This window comes from Oryza brachyantha, chromosome 11 (assembly GCF_000231095.2).
Source record: "Oryza brachyantha chromosome 11, ObraRS2, whole genome shotgun sequence".
Classification (NCBI taxonomy): domain Eukaryota; kingdom Viridiplantae; phylum Streptophyta; class Magnoliopsida; order Poales; family Poaceae; genus Oryza; species Oryza brachyantha.
In genome coordinates, this window is record NC_023173.2 from 14,795,765 (window position 1) to 14,822,624 (window position 26,860).

The 26,860-nt window shown below is 39.2% G+C and overlaps 2 protein-coding genes across 2 annotated transcripts; both read left to right on the top strand.

Annotated features, from left to right (window-relative positions):
• The first annotated feature begins 6,423 nt into the window (after positions 1-6,423).
• Positions 6,424-11,069, top strand: LOC102712590. Its single transcript, XM_040529082.1, has 2 exons — positions 6,424-8,140; positions 8,240-11,069. Exons 1-2 carry the CDS (start codon positions 6,542-6,544, stop codon positions 10,589-10,591), a joined length of 3,951 nt encoding a protein of 1,316 aa, XP_040385016.1. The 5' UTR covers positions 6,424-6,541; the 3' UTR covers positions 10,592-11,069.
• Positions 11,070-13,285: 2,216 nt separating this feature from the next.
• On the top strand, positions 13,286-25,460 carry LOC102712867. The gene is made up of 15 exons (XM_040528563.1): positions 13,286-13,915; positions 16,341-16,504; positions 16,630-18,415; positions 18,503-18,628; positions 18,721-18,827; positions 18,921-19,038; positions 19,179-19,228; positions 21,365-21,426; positions 21,702-21,805; positions 21,888-22,103; positions 22,956-23,189; positions 23,297-23,399; positions 23,720-23,853; positions 24,919-25,005; positions 25,088-25,460. The coding sequence occupies exons 1-15, from the start codon at positions 13,286-13,288 to the stop codon at positions 25,190-25,192; spliced, it is 4,026 nt and encodes a 1,341-aa protein (XP_040384497.1). The 3' UTR covers positions 25,193-25,460.
• Positions 25,461-26,860: the final 1,400 nt, after the last annotated feature.

Below are 26,860 nucleotides of genomic sequence, written 5' to 3' on the forward strand. Positions count from 1 at the left end.
AGCATGTTGATGAGGGATAGAACCATATATGATTGAGAGGAACGTTGCATATACTTCAAAATAGCAAGCGAAAATTGTAGCACCTTTTCGATATCTCTACTACAGTCACGAATGTCTGATAGTGGTAACTACGAAGACGAAGAGATCTTGGTCAGTATTTGCATTTAGAAAAAGATAAAAATTCGACGCTCCATGACGAAAGGTATGATAGGAAACGTATTAGAGGTACTTAGGTTGTTAGAAAAATAGACGCATAAGATAGGCATGAAATTTTTATGTGGAAACCCTTATAGAAAAAAACGGATGCAAATAAATAGGAATAAATTATTTAATTAAAATTACCTTGCAATATGTGAACTTAATATTGTAGTGATTCTAAAATTAGTAAGCAATTTTTTATTTTAATATTTCTAAAATTAGCATATAAATATGGCCTTACGAGTTCTGTGATTACTGTTCAAACTTAATTTATTACAGTGTGGCCTAACCTATAATTAATTATACAAAGCTATAATAGACATCGTTACGTGGTGATTTGCTGCTATTTTGTTATAGTTTGTTAAATAATCGAATTAACAATACTTGATAGACAAACAAATTTGAATGTTTGGTTTATATATGATTACATTAAAAAGAATTCATAATACTAGCCGCTAACTCGTGCATTGCATTGATATTATGAATAATGTTTTAGATATTTCAAGGTATAAATTAGTAGATACGGATTGACATCTTTAAAAACAAACATGTAGGATAGATAATAGATTAACATACAGCGGTTTTTAACATCATATACATGGGCTTTAACATAGGTATCATTTTATGTGATAATAAAAAGGCCATATTATTTTAATAAAATATAACGGTCAAAGATGTTATGATTTTATCAAGAACAGATTGCTTTTTCTGGTTAACGTGAGAGCTCTTGAAAAGTGCCTAATTAGTATAGGTATAGATCTTATTTACATTTTTAAATTAGACCGTAGCGTTATCATGGGTATATTGCCAGTGATAGCTAAATGTTTCAGTTATGATTCAATTTTTATCTTAACAATTTAATATATTGAAATACTTTTTAACAGCATGGAAACATTTCATATAATGATGGAACAATGAAAAAAGTCAGAAACCCGAGCCTTAGTGGTCTTAGGACCTGTGTGGGGAGAGATTAAGATTCTGAGAAGCTGACTTCTCACCAGCTGCTTCTCAGAATAGCTGAGTTTCCTAACTTTTGGCTTCTAGTTCATTTTCTGGATTCTACAACTCTAGATTTCTAGAAGGTAAGGCTATGTTTCCATATTATTGGGTGAAAAATTACCCACCATACCACCCGCTCCCTCTTTAGACTTACAAACACAATAATCTAGGCCATAATAATCTAGGAAAGAAACAACTCATAGCTTATTCCACTACAGATTATAACAATCTAGCTTATGGTAATCTGACTCAATCATTTAGCTGAAGGAAACAGGGCCTAAGTGTTGTTTGGTAGAGCTTCTGACTTCTAGAGATTCTGAGAGAAGCTGCAGCTAGCATATCTTAGGCCTGTTTAGAGGAGCTTATAGATTCTGAGAAGCAGCTATTTAATAGTCAACTTCTGAGAATCTGGAAAAGCTCTGAAACCCAGCTTTTCTAGATTCTGGATGTTTAGTTCATTTTCTAGAATCTGTAACTAACAGATTCTCAGAAACTATGGACCATTTAGAGCAGCTTCTGACAGAATTAGCTTTTGGAAAAAGGTGTAGCTGGGAGAAGCTCCCCAAACAGATCCACTGTAATCTTCGGCTGGCTATGAGGTGCTTTATACTTGTCCGAAGCCCAATCTTGTCATTGTTCTCATTCGTCAAGCATAGAGTTTCTTTTTTCTTATACACAATCTTCCTCACTCCATGTTTTTATCGGATACCATGCACCGTTGTAGTCACGTGTTTCAATGTGAGTGAAATAGAAGTCTACTCCTTACCTTTTCCGTTTTAGCAACCTCCTTAGGCCGCGTTCGGCCACATAGCTTAGTTATCTTAACCCTCTCTTTTTCCACGCGCACGCTTCACAAAATGCTAAACGGTGTATTTTTTACAAAACCTTTCTATAGGAATATTGTCTTAAAAAAATATATTAATCTATTTTATATTTTATAATAATTAATTAATCATATACTAATCTATTACATGTTTTTCACGTCGGATAACTAACCCACCCACCTCCACTCCTGAACACGGCCTTACTGGACTACTATATTTTTTCTATCCTGAATTTCAAATAGTCTCGTACTGCGTTTCTACACATCGACTTACACCGTTATTACCCAGTAACGAATAGTTTAAATTTCTCTTTCTACCCAATTATATGGTATTTCTTTTCCCTACTCCTTTTCGTCCCTATTCACATGTATCTAGACAAATATATAAATCATGTCATAGATCTATATATATAGATCAATTGAAAACTCAAAATCCCTTATAATATAAAACAAAGGAAATAATATCTAGATTTTGAGAACAAACATTGTGTTTTATTAATATAATAATAGATTTAGTTGCATCGATAAATTTCTTTGTATTTAAAAATATTTGAAATAGGGTCTAGCCCCTACTCCCACGGTCCAAAAATAAATATTCACCCTACAACAAAGAAGATAAATTATGATAGAAGAAAAATCACGAATATTCCCCTTATTAAATGTGATATATTTATAAGTGGAACCAGGGGCGGAGCTAGAACAAAATAGATGGGAGTGCCAATCATTTGTTTTTCAGTGATACGGGTGCCTAGATTTGGATTAAGGTGATGAATACATGGTGAAAATTGATAATCTCTAACTTAAAAAAATTTCGGAGGGGATGCCTGGGCACCCCCTCGATACACATAGCTCCGCCCCTGAGTGGAACAGAATTGGGATAATATGAAGATAAGTTTGAATGAGGGGCGGTAGATGAAAGAAATACTGATCACTTATTTTACGATAAAATTTAAATTTAAAGGGCTCTATTTTTAGATAGATGGAGAACAGATAATGTGAATCATAAATTCAATGGACTTAAAAAATGGCGAAATCTATCGCTGGCACGAGAATATTTTCATTTTTTTGATTAACTATTTCCAAGCCGATAAGGGATTTATTACGGCAACAAACATACCTATTGGACTTGCAAAGAAATCGTTCCAAGTACGTTGGAATGAGAGGGCGAGCCTGTGGTGATCCGCAAACTGCAGTAAGAGACATGAAACAACATGCTGGGTAACTGTGATGGACAACTTGGTGAATTCTTTAGTCTGAAATTGATTGTTTTGCTCCTGTGTGCACAAGCCAAAACATATACATCTTCGTCTTTTCGTTTCTATTTATAATTATAAGTCAAATTTTAAATTTTAAAACTGAAATTTAGAGTTAATTTGAGGGTGTTTTTATCGTACTTTATTTTTCAACCTTGATTTTAGATCACTGACAATATGTATATACAAATTTTATTCATAAATTATTTTTTATTTGCAAATATGATGTTTTTCTTTTTCTAAAAAAACAAACGATCACCCTCATATACCCGTTACTAAATACAACCTCTATGTTAAAATATAAGTATTTCTATTATGTTTAACAAATATTAAGGTTGTGTCAAAAGATAACTCTTTAATTACTTCAACGGTTAATTTTTGAATTTTGAATAATTTAGATCCCTTTTTCAAGCTTATGATTGGTTGGAGATTCACTAACGTGATGAGTATCACAGAAATCAGTACACGAATGTTTATATTGTAGTATACAATTTAAATCATACAAATGATTATATTTTGGAACAAAAGGTATACCTATCGTTGAACACTATTCATATTTAAAGTTTAAAAATTAAAATTTCTTACAAAAGTTATAATCACTTTAAAGATGTTGTATCATAAATATCTTTGCTACCTAAAAGGTGAGTTTCGTCCGTCCGTCCGTTCTCTCGTGAAAAGAAGTTCCCATCTCATCGCACAAGAAAAAGGAAACGCACCCAGGCAAAAGTGAAAACAAAAAACAAAAACACATGCATAGCTCACCCTCGCCGCTCGCCCCCGCCCCCGTCCCCACCACCGCCGACGCCACTCGCCACCAGCAGTTAGGAAAATGAATATAGCTTTACTGTCCAAATGGATATTTGATATTCTGTCTAGTAAAGAGATTTTATGCCTAAATTTGATGAGAATGAAATATTTGAGTTCTCTTAATTTCTTCCAAAATGATGGGGATGATGCTTCATCGTTTTGGTGGTTCAGATTAGGAATTAAATGGTCCCTAGGGAGGGATGATCAAATCCATTTTTGGATAGATGTCTTGTTAGATGAAGTACCTCAAGTTGAAATATTGTAATCTTTTAAAGATTTGTAATCAGCAGGAGATTTTAGTCAAGGAGGCGTTGAATGGAAATTTTCATAGATTAACTTTTAAAAGGTCTTTTGGCCCTGTATAGTTGGAGATTTGGAGTGTTGATAGGAATTGGAAGTGGAGGTGAGTTATTTAGATATTTGTTGGGAAGCTGATGTTATTATGTTGCTGTTGGAAAATTTTAAGTGTTTTTATGTTAGATCCATATATAGAGCTTTAACCTTTCGAGGGGTGATTGCTGCCAGAATGAAGGATGTTTGGAATGCTCGTTGTCCACTGAAAATTAAACATCTTTTATGGTTCGCTGACAAAGATAGGATTCAATCGGCAGTAGATCTAAAAGGAAACTGAGAATGCTCAACATATTATCTTTTTCCTGCCCCATGGCTATGTTTGTTCGGTGTGTATGCAGAAATGCTCTTGGTTGGAGGGAAACACCAAAGAGTTTTCAACATTTGTACCATTTAGTGTTACGGAGTGTTGGAGACACATTGTAGAATTAGAGTTGCTTTACTTGCTGTTGTGAGTTGGACTTTATGGAATGTGAGAAACCATATGATTTTTTTTTAGAAAGAATCTGCTTCCTTCACCTATAACATTCGTGTTATTTCTCTTCTCAGACACTGGAAGACTCTTTTGAAGAAAATTAATGTCAATGAAGGTGTTGAATAGACAAGATGATCAAGGAATTACATACAGAAGTGCTGACGTTAAGGCAACCTAGTAGTAGAGTTGTGGGTTAAGTGATGAACAAGATCTTGTTTTGTAACCATGTTGTTATTTCTGGTAGCCAGTTGTGTTGGCCAGATGACGGGTTGCTGAATGACTGTAAGGTCTTTGTGGAAAACGCTTTGTCTGGCGTTGCCGTTGTAAGCTGCTACCCCAGCCGTACTTTGTTACGTACTTCCTCCGTTTCGTTTCATAACGTACAATTTTTTAGCATAGTCTAATTTATATAAATACTAATAAATCTAGACATATATATAAATTATATATATTTATAAATTGATGAATTTATATAAGATCAGAAAGTCTTGGTAGTATATTTTACTTTTAGTAAAAACACCGAGCCCTTAATTAAGAAAGAGAAAAACTCCCAGGCGTGCACGTACCAGAGGTAAATTGGAAATGGATAAGTGATAAGTGGCTAAGATTTACTCTCTCCGTTTCATAACGTAAGATGTTTAACTTTTTTGTTTGTAATATTTGATCCTTTGTTTTATTCAAAAAATTATGGAAATATCATTTATTTTGCTTGTGACTTACTTTATTATCAAAAGAAATTTAAGCACGAATTTTTATTTTTTATATTTGTACTAAATTTTTGAATAAGACGAATGGTCAAACGTTGTAAAAAAAAAGTCAAATATCTTATATTATGAAATAGAGGTACTCCCTCCGTTTCCTAATATAAGATGTTTAAGTTTTTTGCTTGCAACATTTGTCTTATTCAAAAAATTATGAAAAATCATTTATTTTGCTTATGAATCAAAAGAACTTTAAGCACCACATGTCATTTTTTATATTTGTACTAAATTTTTGAATAAGACGAATGGTTAAACATTATAATAAAAAAGTCAAACATCTTACGTTACGTTATAATATGAAACGAGGTTATATTTTAGCTCTTACCAGAGGTAAGCTGGAGCACGATAAAAAAACGTTTATGTACAAATAGATGGATAGATAAGAGGAAGCATGCACGTGTGGCGTGTGGTAGGCCACCGTAACTCGTCCGTCGTCCAAGACACATAATTACTGACAGAAAACAGAGGTTGGATGTATAATTGTATATACTCCTCTCGTCCGTAAATGTTTTGAGGCTGTTAATCTCTTTATACACGTTTGATTATTTGTCTTATTCAAATTGTTTGATAAAATATGTAAAGCTATATATATGCATAAAAGTATATTTAATAATAAATGAAATAATATAAAAATAATTAAGAGTTATGTAAATTTTTTAAATAAAACGAATAGTCAAACGTGTATAAAAATTAATGGCATTAAACATTTAAGAGCAGAGCGAGTATATTTACATGCATCCCATGTGAAGAAGAATACTATCACCACCTAGCTAGCCTTCCCCTGCCAGGAGGCATGCAACACGGCAGCACCAATAATTGAAAACCACCAGCTAGCCAAGCACCCGGCCGGGGCAAGGAGCGGGAACCATCAGCCATGACTGAGCTCGCGGCTGGCGCCGTGAGCTCACTGCTGGTGGTCATCCGCGACGAGCGGCGGCTGCTTAGCCGCGTCGGAGACGACGTACAGTTCATCAAGGAGGAGATGGAGAGCATGAACAGCTTCCTGGCGCACCTGGCCAGGAGCGCGCCGGTCGCCGGCGATCACGACGAGCAGGTGCGCACGTGGATGAACCAGGTGCGGCTGCTCGCCCAGGACTGCAACAACTGCATCGACCTCTACCTGTATAGCGGGAACCCGGAGATCCACCGCGCCAAGGGCAAGTTCAGGCGCCACTTCTGGTGGGTTTACTGGTCTATGCGCAAGATGGTCGCGCAGCATCGCGCAGCCGTCCAGCTAAGGCAGCTCAAGGACCGGGCGCGGGACGTCGGCAAGCGGCGACTGAGGTACGGCGTGGAGGTTCCAGCCAAGTCGGCTGCAGCGGGGCAGTCACCGACTACAAAGGCTGCTGCACCTGATGATGTTGCTGGAGACGATGAAGAAGAAGACTATGAAGATCAACTTGCGGTGGCAACGGCGACCCATCACTCTTCTCGAAGGGCCGTCTTTGAGCCTCTCGCTCTGGATGAATACGCGAGGGCAAAGCTAATGAAGTGGAAAAAAGGAGTTCCTAAAAGAGCCACCATGACGTTGTCCATCGCCGTTGTGGTAGCGGATGCAGATAATAAGAAAGTACTTGATCTTGCAAATGAAATTTTGGTTGCTCCAAATTACAAGTACCATCGTAGTATCATGGTCAACGTCCCCGAGGTGCACGCCGATTTTTTACCTCTACGACCTAAGGAGGTCCTCTACTACATCTTGCGCGAGCTCGAGCCAGCCGGATACCAGAAGCAGGCCACAGATCAAGGTGACTCTTGGAAAATATACTACAATATTTACCGTAGCAAAAAAAAAGTGATCCGTAAAATCAAAAGAAATATAGAAAAGATGAATTTTTACAAAAAGCTTGACAAGTTCAAGAGTGATATTAAAGAGAAGATCAAGAGTGATAGTAAAGATGGACAACAAAAGAGCAACAAGCAGTTGTGGCTTCACCAAAAAAAGAAGGTTGATCACGGGTACCAGGAACTCCTTGATCTAGTTTTGCGCCAGTTTCAACCAGAACAAGCGAAGAATGATGTAGTAGACATGTGTAAACTATCAGAGTGGAAGGGCGACCTCATCAAGATAATAGCCATGAAGCTTAAGAAATATATGGAAGCAGATGAAAAGACCAAGGAACTCAACGAGCATATTAGAGTAGAAAAAACTACAACTAAGCAAGGGCGAGGAGAGAGGCAGGAAGAGAACTACAAAGGGGAAGGAAAAGGAGAAGAGGGGAGGGAAGAGGAGAACGAGAAGGAGAAAGACCATGGAGACGGAGAAGAAGAGGAAAATGAGGAGGAGCGAAAGGACAAAGAGGAAGAAGAAGAGATTAAGGAGGAGCGGCACCATGAGAAGATGAAGCAGGAGCAGAAGGAAAGAGAAGAAGAGAGGAAGGAGGAGCAGAATGAGGAGAATGAAGGGAGAAAAGAGGAACAAGTGAGAAGGGAGGAAAAAGAAGAAAACAAGTACAGCGATGATGATGAGGATGACAATAACGATGAAGAAAAAATATCATCATTATTAAAAGAAGAAGAAGAAGAAGACGAAGAAGAAGAAGAAGAACTAGAATTAGAAGAATATGAAGAAGTAGAAGAAGATGATTATGATGAAGAAGAAGAAGAAGATGATGATGATGATGATGATGATGATGATGACCCGATTCATCTTCATCAGGTTCAATACGCACAAATCCTACGAGAAGTGTTCCCAAATATCACCAGAAGCAAGAACCAACAACAAGATAAATCAGAAGCCAAACAAGCTATAAAAACTGTGACGGTTACATTAGACGAGACAGAAATCAAACAAATGATTAACGAGGCAAGACAAGATATCTTAAGAGATCTACGGGGAGGCAAACTTGATAAGAATCAAGAAATATGTGAACCTGATGTTCCACTTGACAAGAATGAAGAAGCAGGTGAACATGCAGGTGTTTTGGGTCAAAACGAAGAGACTTATTTTGAAGAAATAGATAACAAGATTGAAGATCTCAAGGGGAAACTTAAAGAACAATTGAAGATCAAAGGGCTTGTGGACAAGATTAAACATCACTTACAGGGTGAGTGCCCCCTCATTATCCTAAAATTTGACAACATGATGGATGGATCCAGATGGGAGGAGATTAGAAAAGCTTTGAGTCTGTTGAAATCGGGTGCCGATGCATTGATCTTGACCACAGAGAGCACCGAACAGGCTAAAGGATATTGCTATCCAGCGGGGGAACCTATAGACTATTCTCTTGTTGGTCTCTACCATTATATGGTGCTTCAGCTTACTAGCAAGAAAAAGGATGAAGACAACTATAACCCCCAGATTTTTCGTGACATCTTGGAGGAGTGTGAGGGGCATAAATTTTGCATGAAGATCTTCACTCATGCCATGTATGCTAATCCCAGGAGGACCAATGAAGAGTTAAGCAAGCTGCACCGCACCTTACAGGATTCACAAAAATCATTCGACACCATAGCCAAGAATATGTTTATGTACTCTTACAATGATCTGCCTAAAGAATACAAGTCCTACTTATTGTACCTAGCTATCTTCCCCAAAGGACAAAAGATCAGACGATCAACCTTGATTGGACGATGGGTTACAGAAGGGTTGACATTCAAGGAAGATTGGCCCAGTTCTGTGCGTCAAGCAAAGCAATGTTTTGATACCTTCATCCGTCGATGGCTTGTTCGTCCTGCTGATATTAGTGCCATGGGAAATGTCAAGAGTTGCATGGTAGATGATACAATTCATGGGTTCATTACCGCAATTGCTAGAAAGCAACATATTGTGGAGACACGCCTGTCACACCACTTGGCTCGCCACTTCTCCATTTTCAATGATCTTCGACTCCGTAGCTCTGATGAAATTGAAACGTTCTTAAAAAGTCTCTCAAGAACATCTCGAGTATCCCTACTAAAAGTGCTAGATCTCGAAGGTTGTCAGTGCTTTGGTGGCAAGAACCAGCGGTACCTCAAGGACATTTGCAGCAAGATGCTACTGCTCAAGTATTTGAGCCTAAAGGGAACAGATATTACCCAACTACCTAGTGAAATCAATTGTCTCCGTGAGCTAGAGGTGTTGGATATCCGAGAAACCAAGGTACCTGCAAATACAACAGTTAATGTCCTGCTCTTGAAGCTGAAGCGTCTATTAGGTGGTCACATTGAGCCAAGTTCAAGAAATTTTGGCACTAGCATTCAGATTCCTCACAAGGTAGACAAGATGCTAAACATAGAGGTACTAACTAATGTCAAGGCTCAGCGCCGCCGTGATTTGGAAGATATTGGAAAGCTTTGGCAACTGAAGAAGCTAGGTGTGGTTATTGATGGTAAGATAACTCACCTCAAGAGTTTTCTTAAAGCGATCAGTGACCTACATGAGTGCATCCGTTCTCTGTCAATCACTATTCCTGCAACAATGCTCGATGGTACTCCTTCAAGCCAAGAGTTACTAGATGATATTGGCTCTCGCCTAAAAGACCACCCCAAGATTCTTGAGAATCTAAGAATCAATGGAGCCAGACATCTTTTTCCATTGTTGACCAAAGGTGATAATAGCAAACTTGCCAAGGTAACTTTGAGAATCACCCAACTGAAGCAAGATGATATGGATGTCCTCGCCAAGCTACCCAGGTTACAATGTGTTAGGCTCCAACACATTTCATGTACCGAGAGCTCGTTCATCTTCAAGAAAGATGATTTTAAATGTCTCAAATACTTTATTATTGAGGGCTTTAACTTGACTAATATCACTTTTGAGGATGGATCAGCCCGTGAGCTCGAGAAGATGGTTTTATCTTCCACCAGCATAGAGTCTATTTCTGGAGTTGATGTGCTTCCAAAATTCAAAGAGCTTGTATTGAACGATAGCACTATCCCAAGTGAGGTGAAAGAAGTTATTGAAAGCAATGAAAGGATAAAACTTAAACATAATGAAGCATAACTCAAGAAAAGGCAAAAACGGAGATGAACAAGAGGATGAAGACAATGCTGGACATTCCCATTCTACTAGAAGAAACAGGTTTGTCGCCAGAGAAGCATCTCCTTCGATCCTATGGTGTGGTTTGTGTGCGTGAGCCTGTCTTTATGTTCTGCCTGATGAAATAATCCTTGCTTCTACTCTGTGTTTCTTCCTTACTTTGTTTCATGGTTCGAGTCAGTGTAAGCTCGAGGCTTGCTTGTTCAAGCCAGAGCGAGTCCTTGCCTAAGTTGGCGCGGCATGCACGCCGGCGCGCGTGTGGGATGGCACACGGCGCAGGTAGGCATGGCGGGCGAGTTGGTTGTGTCGTTGGCGCGGCACGCCCCGACGTGCGGGATGGCGCACGAAGTGGACGGGCGTTCGCGTGCGTAGTGGCATCATGGCCGCGATTTCGTTTGTGTATTTTTTTTTTGAATGTGAAGTTTCAATGCAGTCCAGAAAAATGCTGCCGCTTGGCAGCACCAAAAGCTCTCTTCCTCTTCGAGTTCTTCGGTTCCTCGTCAAAGTTCAGAGCGAGTTCGTTTACCTGGCTTGCTTGTTTGTGACACTGCTTGTGTTTCAATTGAGTGTGTCCAATTACTTGCTATGCTGCTATGCATGAGTGCTTTGTGCTGGTGTCTATGCTCGGATTTCCATTTGTGCGGTTATTTTGATTTATCGAACTCCATATGCATTTATGTACATTTTTGTGTAATGCTAAGTGTAAACGTTTGCGTACTAATTTATTATACAGTATTCTTATTCCTTTAAAAAAGAATATTATGCAGCATGCATGACTGGATTCTGCAATTCAAAGATGAAATGAGGTACTTGAAGCAGAGTTTTATGCAGACTACGTATGCCTGGACCTTCCGTTTGCAGTGCCAACAGAGGTTGTTTTCAGCTGTATGTTGCCGTGCATTTTTTTTTGTCAGTTCCGTGTGGTTTCTCCCGTTGTTTGCAGATGGAGAAGCCAGTATATCTCAGAAGTTAATATACGAAGTTCATGATTCTATACCTGTGCTCGTGAGTATTATACATCTGCAGCATGCGTGACTGGACTCTGCAACTCAACGATGAACCGAGTAATTTAAGCAGAGCCTTGTGCAGATTAAGCATGCATGATCCGCTATCACTGTCTGCACCTTCCGATTGCAGAGCTCAAGGAAAAACAGAGGTTGTTTTCAGTCGTAGTACGTGGTTTCTCCCGTTGATTGATGATCCATTAGGCTGTCACATAACTACTGCAAGTCTGCAACTATTCCGTGCAAATTCAGACAAGACCTTATGGCTCCATCGTTTCACAGTTACAACTATTTATAAGCCAAAATTTAAATTTTAGAACTTAATTTTGAATCCATAGAGAAGGAGCCATTGGGCCCGCCCGTAAATCAATCGTGACGTACTGACGTGACGTACCAGATATGAGTCCATCAAGAAGGACATCATGGCGGCAATCCAAAAATTCTTCACTGGTAATTCACAACACCTGGCCAGTCTGAATAGTGCAATGATAGTGCTTCTACCTAAGAAAGAAGGATCGACACTACTCTCATATTTCAGGGGAATTTAACTATTTACCACCGTTAAAAGTATCAACTTTTCAAATACCATTTTTATGTTTGGTCTTATATTTTTGTTATCGGAGAGAAAAGATTGCCTAATATTTTGTCATTATCACCTACATGGCATGCCACATCATAGTGCCAACATGGATATGATATCCAAAAAGTCTATTTTGTTCATGGTCTAACGTATTTGATCTCTCCGTAGTGGCATATTTAGGATTTTTATTTTAGTGATTCAACTTATATAATTTTTTAATTGTCACAATATAACATAAAATATATATTACTATAATATAAAATTGATCAAAATTTATTTTATATGTGTAAATAAATAATATTTTTCTAATATTAGACAATACTGGGACAATTAAAAATATTTTTCTAATAAATAAAAATATTATTTATTTACATATATAAAATGAATTTTTAATCAATTTTATATTACAGTTATATATATTCTATGTTATATTTGGTTATATTTATGACAGTTAAAAGATTATATAAGTTGAATCACCAAAATAAAAATCCCGAATACGCCACTAGGGAGAACGGAAAGAGAGGGAGATCAAATACATTGACCATGGGCAAAATAGACTTTTTTAAGGTAGCATGTCCATGTTCGCACTATGATGTGGCATGCCATGTAGACGAAAGTGGCAAAATATTAGACAACCTACTCTCTTCGATGACAAAAATATAAGACCAAACGTAAGAATGACATTTGAAGAGTTGTCATTTTTAATAATGGTAAATAGTTAAATTCCACCAGATTTCAGACCAATTAGTTTGATACATAGTTTCGCCAAACTGATCACCAAGATACTAGCAAGGCGGCTGGCCAAAAAAATGAATGAATTGGTGTCAACGGCACAGACGGCCTTCATTCAAGGGCGATCCATCCATGAAAGCTTTCTGCTACTCAGGGGATTGGCACTAAAATTCCACCGAAACAGAAAGTCAATGATGCTCCTAAAACTGGATATAACAAAAGCCTTTGATTCAGTCTCATGGACGTTCCTGGCACAAATGTTGCTTCACCGTGGTTTTGGCCCCAAGTGGATTGACTGGATCTCAATTCTCCTTCTCACGGGTCACACATCGATCCGTTTAAATGGCAGAAAGAGACAAGCGATCAAGCCGGGCCGTGGACTCCGACAAGATGACCCACTCTCCCCCATTGATGTTCGTTCTGGTTATGGACACACCACAAGCAATCATTGCAACGGCGACACAACAAAACATCATCCCAGTTGCAGACAGAAAGATACAAGGGCCAGCCATTTCTCTTTATGCGGATGATGCAATCATTTTCTTTCCCCCGGAGACACAAAGCATACTAGCAATCAAAGAGATCATGCGAGTGTTTGGGGCTGCCACAGGTTTGAACCCCAACTTTAGTAAGAGCTCTATCACACCAATTCGGACTGACCAAGCACAACTGACAGATGTTCAGACAATCCTCGGCTGTCAGATAAAACAATTACCGATCACTTATCTAGGGCTACCACTTTCCCTGAAGAGGTTAACAAAACATGATTTGCAGCCACTCATGGACAGAATCTCCAAGAAGGTTAGCGGTTGGAAGCCGAAGATGCTCACGCCGGGCGATCGCCTGATTCTCATTAAGACAGTGCTCATGGCTTTGCCGGCGCATCTCTTATCGGTTCTAGAGTTACCAAAATGGGCAGTCAAAGATATAAACAGAAAATGTCGGGGTTTCTTGTGGAAGGGACAAGAAGAGGTCAGTGGGGGTCACTGTCTAGCGGCTTGGGCATTTGATTACAATTCCCCACGAACTGGGAGGCCTAGGAATCAAAGATATCACTCTGCTAGGGAAAGCTCTCAGATTGAAGTGGGAATTCCTTCAGAATTTTCAAAATGACAGGCCATGGACAGAGGTTTGGAATCAACAGCGCGACAAGAAACTGGAAGATATCTTCCTGGCAGCCTCATCCTTTCAAGTTGGAAGAGGAGACAACGCAAAATTCTGGAAATCACACTGGCTTCAAATGGGCCCGATCGCCTCAGCGCTACCAGCCCTATACAGCCACACAAAGAGAAAAAACCTTACCGTGCAACAGGCACTGCAAAATAGAAACTGGGTGCGCTCCATTGAGGGGGCACCGTCAATTACAGCGACAGCTCAGTATCTGAGATTGTGGGACGAATTAGAAGGGCATCAGCTGAACCATGAAGACCAAGACCACATTATCTGGAAACTAGAACCACATGGCTCTTACACTGTCAAATCGGCCTACAATTTGTTTTTTATGGCAGCTGAGCAAACACGGTGGGGATCATTGCTTTGGAAAACGAGAGCACCATCCAAAATAAAGCTGTTCATATGGCTGGCAATCAAGGGGAAATGTTTAACAGCGGACAACTTGCAGAAGAGAGGATGGCCCAACCAAACGACGTGTGCTTTATGTTCCCAGGAGGCTGAGACGTGTGAACATCTACTGGTGGAGTGTGATTACACCCAACAGAGTCTGGAGAAGATGGAAAACCTGGGTAAACATCCCCTTCCAAACACCGTCCGAATCAGGCAAATCGCTGCAAGAATGGTGGATAGACACAAGAGACACCTTCGGGGAGAAGTACCGAAAATCATTCGACTCAGCCTTTGTACTAATCTGCTGGATTATCTGGAAGGAGCGCAATGCGAGAATCTTTCAAGCTAAAGCAGCCAGTCCCTCAGCGCTCTTCAATGTCATCCGAGAGGAGATTGTAACTTGGCTACAAGCCGGGTTGTTCCAAACAGCTAGTAGCTAGACAGGCATGGTATTGTAGCTCGTTTTCGGTTTTTTTTCCGGCAACGCCGGACTCAGCAACCTAATGCTGAGATTGTAAAAACCAACTGTACCCCTTTCTTCCAATCTTAATATATTTGGTAGGCTATCTTAGCCTACCCGGCAAAAAAAACCTGAGTATGAAACCAATCAGGTTTTTTTTTAATACTAGATCCACCTTTTTTTATGTTTATTTTCAAAAATAAACCCTCCTAAAATATATTTTCAAAATTTGCACCGTCTTAACCGGCGTGGCCAAAAACACTGTCACGCTATCGATCGTATTATGGTGTGATTAGTTTTATATTATTATGTCAGGTGAGATGACGTAACCAAATGGTACGTATGTTGTAAATAAGTTTTAGAATGGTGGTTTATGAAATAAATATTAGAAAGGTGTACTTAATAAAAAAAATTTCTCAAACAGAAACGACCTGAAGAAATATAGATGTATACGTATCAGCTCGAATGGAATTTCAGCATGGAAAAGTAATTTCATAAACTTTTCAGAGCTTATAACGTTATTCTGAATTTCTGATAAAGAGAAAGAACTTAATTAAAAATCCATGCCAGGACAAGGTTCTAGTGTACAAGCTTTTTTGTAGCATATCATCTTCAAAAAAAAATTATAATGTACGATGTTTTGGCTGTTAGATAATACGTTTGATCATAATTTTATTCAAAATTTAGTGAAAGTATGTAAAATATAAGTCTTATAACAAAGTAAATGCTTATTTCAAAAATATTTTAGATAAAAAATGGTTAAATGTTACGTAAAAAATTAAAAGCCCCATAAGTTGTCGTCATCCACTTCATGGCGCCATGGCAATGATGGATGAGATCACTTCGGCTTGTCTTCCCGCCTGGCTCAGTGATCGTCAAGGTTGGCTTTGCCCATAAACTTGTGAAGCACATCTGCACACATGACTACTCACACCATCTTATGTAGTTATATTGAAAGTCATTTTGGTTTTATCATAAATCATGTTTCTCTAACTTTGACCGAATTATAGGAAAATACACCACACATATAGAATATATATTAAATTAATTTAATTAAATGCAAACGTAAACATGTCTTAATAGTGCATTTAACATTTATTTGTTACTTTGGAAATAAAATACATTCATAACGTCAACATGGTGTCTATCACATGGATGTATAGTGACAAATCTATTATCATTACTTGTAAGATTAACAAAAAGTTAAATATGGCTCATAGGGCCAAGAACTTCATTGTAGGAAGGATGGAGTACGAAGCAATTGAAAAGAAAAAACTAAAGAAGCACTTAAAAAATTGCAACATAAAGGATGCACATGTAATTAGGAATTTTATTAGGGACACTAATGCAACTGGGTTACTTCTATAAAATGAGCACGCTCCTTGCTCGCTTTGTCGTTGCGCCCCCTCCCCGCTTTCCTCGCCCACCCGCAACCAGTCCTCCCACCACGCCCTCCTCCCGGGCCAGGCATTTCCACAAACACCACGCGTGCACCTCCGCGCCGCCACCTCCTCGCCGCGCGCCGCCTCCTCCTCTCGGTCAGCGCGTGCCAACGGACGAGCAGCATGAACTGGAGCAACGCCGGAGGCCGCTTCCGCGAGCGGATCAAGGCCGTGCTCGCCGCGCGGGAGGGTGGTGACGGTGATGACGCCAAGTCTGAGAGGCTCACGAACGCGGAGAACCTCGTCACGGATTTTGAAGGCTCGCCGCTCGCGTACCACGTCTTGGGCCACGTGCGCGCCGGGCTAGGGGAGGCCGAGGCGGCGATCGATCCCCTTTGCCGCGCCAGGGATCTCGCCCCGGGCGACCTCGGCATCGCCCTCACCCTCGCCAAGACGTACGCCGCCAGGGAGCAGTTTGATCAGGCGGTAAAAGAGTGCAAGCGCGCGCTCAGCCTCGGTAACGCTGATCTCGTCGACCCGGGGCTGCACGGCGTCATCGATTTGCGCCAGATGGACTGGAGCAAAAAGGCGCGGTCCGCGCGGCTCTCCGTTGCCAAGAAGCAGCTCCAGAAACTCCTTGCCGATTGCTCGTCGAGCCAGAAGGAACCGAGCAACACGGACTGGAACCACGCCAGCGACCACTTTCGCGAGCAGGTCTCGGCCGTGCTCACCGGAGCAAGCCTGGCTGCGCGGGCCGCACCGGAGAGGGATGCCGTCAAGTCTGGCACGCTCTCTCGCGCGGAGGACATTGCCAAGGAATGGCGAGGCTCGCCGCTCGCGCTCCACGTCTCGGGCCACGTGCGCGCCGCGCTCGGGGAGGTCGAGGCGGCGCTGGACCCCCTTTGCCGCGCCAGGGATCTCGTCCCCGGTGACCTCGCTATCGCCTTCACCCTCGCCAAGACGTACGCCGCTAGGGAGCAGTTTGATCTGGCTGTAGAAGAGTGCGAGCACGCGCTCAGCCTCGGTGACGCTGATCTCTCCGACCCGGGGCTGCACGCCGTCTTCGAGTCGCGCCACTTGGAACCGCGCAGAGAGGCGCGGATCTCCATTGCCAAGCAGCAGCTCAGGGAACTCCTTGCCGATTGCTCGTGGAATATCGTCGTCCCGGTGACCCGAGATCGTTGGAACTGCATGAACGAGGAGGAGCGCCGCAGTTTCCTGACAGTGTGTATTGAGGAGATGGTAGCTTACTATGCTAAGTCGTCTGAGCAGCGTCAGATGAGAGCTCTCAGTGTTGCAGTGGACTTTGCGAAGGATACCAGAAAATGGATTTGCTGGCTGTGCCCTCAATGCAAAATGGTTTTCCTCACCGTGGAGTCCTTCCAATCGCATGTCGAGGATGAGGTCTCCCAGTCCCAGGAGCTCAAAAAGTCGCTGTTGCTTGTGCCGAAGAGAATATCTGACGAACAGGCAGAGTTTATTAAAACTTGGACTGTACCATCTGATGTCAGTCCTACCGAACAAGCTGAGAGAGAAAAGATCAAGAATACATTTAAGCACCTGATGGATCAGAGGGCCCTATCTGCTGATCTTTTCAACAACTTGGTCAAATACATGAAGTTCTGGATTGGTGAAACAACAGATCATCCTCAAAATCTTAGCTGCATTACTTCATTGGATCCTGTAGGGTTTCAGGTGCTGGGAACTTGTCTGGATTTGCTCATACCTGGATTGAGGGTTGGTGATGCCGTGCAGCATAGTTTGAACCATTCTGATGTGGCAGTTGATCAAGACGCTTTCTCTCCATCTATAAGTATTGACATTGAAGAGAATGTGTTCAGAATTGCTGATTGTTCGAGCAATCAAGATGCTCTGTTTAGCTGGTTATCTAGACCTTCGACCCAAGACCCATTTACTTCATGGATCAGCATGAGACAAGCCTGTCTAGACAAGGGAACTCATGTCCTCGAAAAGTTAAATGGATGTGCCACTGTGTTGATAGAGAAAATCAAGCCGAAATGTGGCTCAATAGAGATGGATAAGCATGAAAATTATTTTAGTACAAAGGTTCCTTTTACTATGCCCTGAATTTGTGTTTCCTCAATAACCTTCACCTTCCTACCAATCTTCTAAGCTTGGCTGTAAAATGTGCAGGTTAAGGTAGATATTGAGATCATGAAATTGGATGCCGAAGTTGATAATTTTAAGAAAAAGCTCGTGGAAGTCTGTACTTGTGATTATTGTGAAATCATATTACCAGCTATGAAGGATTACCTATGGGTTAGTACAGTTCTTGTATGTTATTTGACTATCATCAAAGGTACTACTTATTTGCTTATCATTCTTTTCATGGATTTACTCATGTTTAACAGGCAAAGCTGTGTAATGATTCACCTCAAGAAGTCTTACATTTTAAGCATGGAGCTGAGGCAAGTACTGAAAACAGAGTTTCAGTTCGAGAATATATTAATGTAACAATGTTGTTCTTACTCAGAAGATGTAGCAGCTTTGATTAGATTCACTTAATCATCTTTGCATGATTGTATGCTTAACAGGCAGTTCTAAATACTAGTGCTCCTGAAATAGTCTTGCAAGAAGATGATGAAAAATGTGTCAAGGACAATATAAAGGGTGGAGATTCAACTGTGCCTCACGATAATGTTGTTAAAGTGCTTCCAGGCGATAGTAAAGTAAGTAGCGGTCCAATATTTTCTTACTTAAAATAAATAGTAGTACCGTCTTGCTTTCCCTTCTCTTTCATTCACTACATGGACTGGTTTAGTTTCATTTCACTCTTTCCACTGAATGAAGAAAACTGTTCTGGTTTTAGGTATTGCAATCTGACAAGAAGCCTGAGTTGCCTCCAAGAGCTAACGAAAAGTAAGCACGCTTATGTTCGGTGTAGCTTGCTTCTTTGTATTTTGTTATTTGCTTGATCCCGTTATTGTTTTAGTCTATTGCTTTTCTGGGACTCGTTCCCTAGTTAATGTTTCGAAGGATTTTCTGGAAAGTGTATCAAATGATCTTCTGTTATATATGCTTTTGACGACTGTCATGGTTGGCATCACGTATAGCAGGAGGCGCAGGAGTCCAGATCAGACTCCTTGAGGGCGCAGGAGGAGTCCAGGTCGGACTCCTTGAGGAGTCCAGCTCGAATTAGCTTAGAGTTTGTTAGGATTAGATCAAAAGTTAGTTTAGTTAATTTTCCATTAATATCCAGAGTTTGTTAGCAATAGTGGGGATGTAAGCCTATTTAAAGGGGCACATACCAGACAATAAAGCAGCGACGAATTTATCTCTGTTTCTCTCATCTCATTCTCTGTTTTCGTCTTCTTCACGCCGTCAGCCACGGGATGGCAGCCAACCAGCTTGCCGAGGCCAAGGCCGCCGATCTCCCATCGTTACCCTATCCGTTCTTACGCTGGGGCTCGTGACAATGACCCAGTGAGTTGTATCTCATGTCACTATGATATGGCGAAGTTTAGAATGGTCCTCAACAGTTAATATCATGCCCTTATTTATAGTAGAAAAAAAGCACATAAAAAGATGTTTACTGCAGAAGCAATCTAATAATGGAGGAGCAGGAGTATAAAACCGGCGTCATTTCATTAGAAACATTTTATGCTTGCTTCTGGGATAGTAGTAGGCCAACACTTCTGTATAAGGAAAGCAGTTATTGATGTTTTGATCATCTTTTACTCGTGCACCTTCTTATCTGAAGTTGATCTACCATGACAATTAATACTTTACAATTTGAGTACTTGAAGCCTTGAATGAGGGTGTAAATTGCAGTGACTAGCTGCACTTAAAATGTGGACTATTAAGCTTCTCTATGTTCCCACTCCTCCCCTTGTTTGTCCTTTTCTTAAAATTAGTGGGAATATATCTTTACTGCTTATTATTGACAAACATATATATTTCTAAAAGGAAGTGACATGACTCAAAGGAGTTTGGACATAATTCTTAGTAGAGCATGTATAGGATATCTTAATTCTGGCTTGGATTTGATCCATTGATGTGTATATATATCCATGGCTGGTTATCTCAATATTTTTTGTGAAAGAAAATCGGCAGTTCTGCCTTATCAGTAAGAGGGAAAGATAAGGACGACTGCAGAGTTCGGTTTACATGTTGCAAAGAACAAAACGAATTAATACCGATTTAGCAAATTAACCTAATTAAAAGGAAAGGATAAGAAGGTTACCTGGCTTAAATCTGTTCGACACCATTGCTATATACATGTTAGGTTCCAGCCTGACAATCAGTGCATCGTTTGGATTGCTATACACAAAATGTTAAGGGTTGAGTCCAATGGGAATCCGTCTAATTAGTGGGGCTGTTCACGCAAAGTCGCAAATAATACATTCTGGGTCGTCCAGGTAGAGGCATGGTACAACTCATAAGGGTTCAATTGTTGTACACCTATAATAGGCACTCCCAGACACATAACAGTATGTTTTGTAGTATATTTGCACACAACTGTAGCATTTACAAATCATGTTTGAGTGGGATATGCTTGGATTCTGAGTGTTTTCAATACAGACTCCTAATTTTGCAATTGTGACCGCACTTTGTGCTTAAATACCTGTGTGTCTTAGTCTAGACTACTGATTTTTTTTATTCTGATGGCTTGATTGTATGATATAGCAACAAGTAGCATTAGATATCTTTTTTGTTTAATGTGTTTGTCAATTTTGCATTATTAGTTACTTTGATTCCTATGGTTTAGGCAAATCTTGATTCTCCTTACGAAGTGCTAGGGAAGTAGGGATTAAAATATGATCAACAAAGGTACTAGAGAAATTGAATGCCCTCCCTAGCTCCCTCTGAAATCTTTAGGGCGTCAAGAGTCCAGACTTTTAGATAACTATTTTTCATATTCATTCATGAACCTGCATGGGACAGGGAGCGTCCTTTTTTTCCAATGTGAAACAGGAGGGAGGCACCTGTTTGTACTATGTTCCTGATCCTTCATTACACAGGACATGTTACTGACTGCTTTTGTCTTTGACGCAGCACCTTGGAAAGCCCAGAGAATACTCCTATGGAAAAGGAAAATAAGACTTCCTCGCCATCTGGTAGATGTTTCTTCTATATCTATTGAATACTTATGTTATCCAGAAAACTATGGTAACCATAAGTAGATGTAGGAGTAGCATTTTATTTCAGTATTTGACATCCACTGTGTGCTAAAATAAAATAAAATGATGTATTCTTTACCTGATGGACTGATCATCAAATTCTAGCACCCACTACCCAATGCATCACTATTCATGAGTAATTTCCTCCCATTTTCTCATCAGTCACCAGTGAAAACACTCATTTGTTCTGGCTGATAAAATTTTGTAAGCAGGTTACTCTTGCCCTATTGAAGGCGGTGCAAGGGCTTCCAACAATAGAGTAACTGGAACTGTCTATAGTGAAAATGAACTGAAGTCCTTGTATCTGACTCTTCTGGTAGCTTTCTCGTGACTCTCCACTTTCTCTCATTTAACTATCATTTTAGGATGTTTCTCATAGCCTCCAAACACCCATGCAGTCATTGTGGCACTTAAAGCCCTTCAGTGATAAGTACATTGTGAAAGCACGCCTATACCCTCATTTTGGAGTTTCTGGAGAAGACTGTATGATGTGCAACTTGTTCTACATTTTCTCTGCTTTTACTGATACGGATGACTCCAAATCAACTCCTCAACTGAAACAGTTTATAACTTCTTTGATCAAATTTTTGAATCGTGCGAATGTTTCATTGAAGGTTTGTCCTTTAGCCTTTTCTGCTTTCTTTTCTGACCTTTAAATACTGAACTTAATGTGCCCTCAAAAGAATAGCTGAACAACTTTTTAAATGTCGTTTTCTTCACTTAACTCCCTAGAAATTATTATAATCAATAAAAAAACTTCATTCCAAGTTAAACCAGATTTGTTTAAGAACTAATTTCTTTCCTCTATGTTGTCAGCGCAGAAAATTTGGCTTCACTAAACAGTAGGAATTATCATGCTGTAAATCTTTATTCCAGAATGAAACGGATTGATATAAGGGGATTCCTTTTATTCCCCAGTATATTGTCACTGGAGTTAGAGAAAAATAGCAAGAAAACATCCTTCTGGTGTTCTGGGATTATGTTGTTGCTGTCACATCCAAATTCCATCTACCTAGCACATTGTCATTTTTTTGTCACTGGTGTCACACAATTTCTTTTCCAGAATTTGTATGGTTATAACAATTTCCAGAACATGCCTTTTTTTTTTCTAGACAATGGATATCAATCCAACCTCTACATCCCACATGGATGTACACAGCCATAGTATGACTTAATAGGGGAAAGCAAATCAACTATTAAAGTGGTCTATAGACCAAAGGTTCATGTACTTTCCCCCCTCTACCTACATCACCTTACCTGCTATAGATTTAATTCAAGTTCAAAACAGCATTTTGTCACTTTTTTTCCGGACCTAATTGCTTTTCTTTTTTTGAAACAATGACCTAATTGCTTTTCTAGATCCTAAGTGGATAAACTTCTTGCAGAAAGAGCAATTAAATTACTTCTAGAATGAGAATCTTAGCGTGATATTTCATAACACTAAAAATTGTTTATTCTGATGGCAGGAAATAAAAAATTTGGCAGCCAAATTTACAGAAATAATTTTTAACATGGTGCATACATCAGAAACTGCTACTCGTGTCAGCAAGAACAGTGAAGAACCTGTGTACAGAACTAAACTCTTTTCTGTTTGTCCTGATCATGTATGTCTTTCACATGGACTTTTTGGGATGCACAAGAATGCAAGGGAATCCACATATTTTCTCAACATTGGTGCAAGTGAACTGCAGAATATTGAGGTGTGTTGCGGTGTTTTCTTGTTTCCTTGTTGGATCAGCTTATTGTAGATATGTTTTCTGTAAAGTTTATTATGTACTAAACTGACTTTGTTATGCTTCCTCTCCAGATGAAATCTTTTGACGATGTCATAAAATCTGTGGACAAGAAGTTTCACTATAATTCGGAGAGTAATGCTGCCCATAATCATCCACCACGGTTCTTCACAACTGGTAGTGTTGCGCTTGTTTCAGTTTCCACTGAAATATAATAATCTGGTTGCATTTACACTATATAATTGAGAACATATCGATGTACACAGTAAATAAAATGCAATCGTTTTGGTCTTTTGCACTAACAAAACCAAACCAAATTAACAACTCTTCAAATGACATCGTTCAGTATAACCAATGCAACATAAGTAACTAGAGGTTTTGATAAATAATATTGATCTGATTAAATACCATAAATAATCCTGTAATTCATGATATGTTCATTTTCTGGTAATTTACACTACAACTTATTTGATTCTCTGTGTACTGCTTTGTCACAGCTTTTAGTTATCCAAGTGAGAATGATAGCCTTTTGGATTTGTCTGGATTATTGCTCAGTATTGCTGCACCCCTGGACATTAGTCCTGTTTATGAAGGCCTGCAGTCAGAATGCAAGTATACTATGGTTTCCGCGGTATGTGCAGATCAAAACTTTTATTCTCAGTCTCGGATGCATATGGCAATGGCCCCAGGCCGTGTGCCAGGTTTAAATCAAATATTAGAAAGGAGTCAATTAAAGGTAGGGAATTCTTTTCTTACCACAGAGGTAAGATCCAAGTTAGCCATTGACTCCTTTATATAGAAAGCCAAACTACCCCAGTATCAATCAAGTAATATATCTCTTTAGTTAGTGCAATAAATCTCAATATTCTCTCTATTCCATATTATAAGACTTTCTGTTCTTGCCTAAGTTCATTTTTACGTTAATGAATCTAAACACATATACAAAACATATACATAAATCTATGCAAATCCAATATATGTTATAATATGAAACAGAGGAAATACTTTTCTTGGCTCGACAGGATTTCCCCGTGCCAGGATTTTCATGGCTAGTGCCCTATCCAGTCTTCAGACCCTTACCCTAGCCAGTCCATTACTAAGAGTTTCCTGTTTCAAATTTCTTCTTGATTGAGGTTGATTTATGGTTTGGTATCAGGTGATGCTCTGTTGGGTTCCACCAGGGTTATAGATTTGGGTATGCAAATACTTCTTGAACGTGTAGAGGGTGAAATACTGAAATTGCATGTGCATTCGTTACATTGTACTTATCAGCTATTAATGTTCCAATGACTGTCCCAAAAGTGATTTTCCTATTGATTTGGTCAGAAACCCTTCTTATGCTGGCACATGGGTATTGTGCAATTACAATTTACATCAGCATCGCAGTTTGTTTTGTTATGCGACATATTTTGTGAACTGAACATTTGATTGGAATAGTAACACTGCTTACATTATCCCTCCATTGCTTCCATTGGGACAATGTCATTGTAGATAATATAAGTTATTTTGTTATTTTTATTTTTTCTCATCACCCTCAAACTTCTTTTCTTTCATAAAAATTTCTTCCATAATAGTACGACACCAGCTTGACCAATTACCTACATTTTCGTGTACTTATTTTTTTTCATCTCTATAAAGTACCACCATATATTACACATATGATCAATGTCTGACATATACTATCTAACATTATCAGGTATTTCGTGCTGAGGGGCAAGACATCTGCTTTACGCGACAAGAGGAGAAGTGGCTTGTATATGACAAAACAATCGGAACAGTCAAGGCAAGTTTGTCTTGCATTTTCCTTGATTTTTTTCTGGCTTTTTGTCAGATTACCCCTTTTCATGATGAGACTCTCCATGCAGGATTTTGATTCATGGGAGAAAGTGCTTGATGAATACAGTCGTTCTCGTTCCCGTCTCTATCCTCAGATAATCTTCTTCGAGCGTTCATATGTTCTAGCCCACTGATGGAGCTAAAACTTTACAATTCTAATCGAGGGCTCTTTGATTCCGAGTAATCACCTTTTTAGTTAGTAGCATACAGACAGTTTGATTATTGAAAGCGAATTTTATATGTTCAGTGTCGATATGGCTTTCGTCTCCGTATGCCTTTATCTTTAGCTTATATAGTTCTACCCAGGGTTCCCGTTATCGCGGTAACCGAAGCCTCCGCAGGATATGATATGGGATATCCCGCTGTTTTGAGTTTAAATTTAAGGAAGATTTAAAAGTTTTGAGGAAATTTAATGGAAAAAATATATGTTGTATAGGTTGATATATAGTATAGTTTTGTCAAAGAAATTCATGAAAAGGTGTATTTACGACGCAATTAAAAATCATAACTGAGAATTCCGGAGAAAAAAATTAAAAATAGCCTATTGCAAATAATATTTCATAAGATGATTAAGAATATTTTGTTGTTGAGTCATTATTAATTTGTACTAGACACCAAGGTACATAATGTTGAAATACAAATATACAACGATAAATATAGGGAAAATATTTATGGAGGAAAATTATATGTGCATGTTAGTATATACATAATTGTTTTGTTCCTAATAATGGGCAGTAGGTATAGCTGTTGACGCAGCAATAAAAATGAAGTTGTTGTTACATGTTATTGATGTGAATCATTTGGTGAAGGATGATACGACGGTGTACTTTTGTATGTTGCAATGTTAAAAATTTAAAAAATGTTATGTCAATTTTCTTGTTTTCCCTATAACATGTTCTAAATGTCACAAATATAGTTACAAAATATTTTTCCTGTATTTTTTTCAGATTTTAAGTTGTTTCGCATTTAACATCTCACAAATTTTATTATTTTTAAATATTCTTCTCCTCAGGGTTTCCTCACGGTAACCGTGGTTTTGGCTGCAAAAATCGCATGGGAAACCACGGTTTCCGCCGTTCTCATACGCTGTTCCAACAAGCATTAGCCGTGGTTCGTGGCAACTGTGCAAACCCGCGCGGTAAACATAGTTACCGTGGAGATTTGAATTTAATTTTTTGTTTTTAAATTTATCGTGGTTTTACGGCATGCGCGGTAACCGTGCAACCACCAAGCAGCCGCGTCAGGGGCGGTAGCCATGTAAGTGAAACCTGGTTCTACCACCGAAACCTGGTTCTACCACCAGAGATACAACACGCAGGGCAGTGAATATTTCAGTTGTGCACTATTTGTATTATGATATATTAGATATCTTATTAAATACTTCGAACTGGTTCAATTTCCAATCCAGGTTTCATCCTCATTATGTGCAAACAGATCAGTTTCCAAAATTTCGGCACTCGCAAATAGATCGTTGCAGCTACCTATAAGACACTAAAATCTGGTCGTAAAATTGTGATAGTTGGAATGCCTTACAACCGCATCTTTTTATTTATATTTATGCTTATGAATCAAAATTTAAATTTTTAACATTAAATTTAGAGTTAATTTTAATGTTTTGTTCGAAGTTTATTTTATCGTATTGATTTTTATATCGCTAAGTATGTCTATATAAATTTTTTATTTATAAATTATTTTTCGTCCGCAAATACACCGTTTGATTTTTTTTCGATAAAACGTCCAAACAATCACTTGAAATTGCTTGATTTTAGCCTTTTTTTTAAGGCAATTGGCCCAAATAGATG

What these genes read in the sequence shown, in the direction of transcription:
- LOC102712590 (XM_040529082.1), top strand. Translation starts at nt 6,542, where the DNA reads ATGACTGAGCTCGCGGCTGGCGCCGTGAGCTCACTGCTGGTGGTCATC. An exon ending in ACAGCGATGATGATGAGGAT is followed by an intron (nt 8,141 to 8,239) that starts GACAATAACGAT and finishes GAATATGAAGAA; the next exon opens with GTAGAAGAAGATGATTATGA.
- LOC102712867 (XM_040528563.1), top strand. Translation starts at nt 13,286, where the DNA reads ATGGCAGAAAGAGACAAGCGATCAAGCCGGGCCGTGGACTCCGACAAG. An exon ending in TAAGACTTCCTCGCCATCTG is followed by an intron (nt 21,427 to 21,701) that starts GTAGATGTTTCT and finishes TTTTGTAAGCAG; the next exon opens with GTTACTCTTGCCCTATTGAA. An exon ending in GTGCGAATGTTTCATTGAAG is followed by an intron (nt 22,104 to 22,955) that starts GTTTGTCCTTTA and finishes TTCTGATGGCAG; the next exon opens with GAAATAAAAAATTTGGCAGC.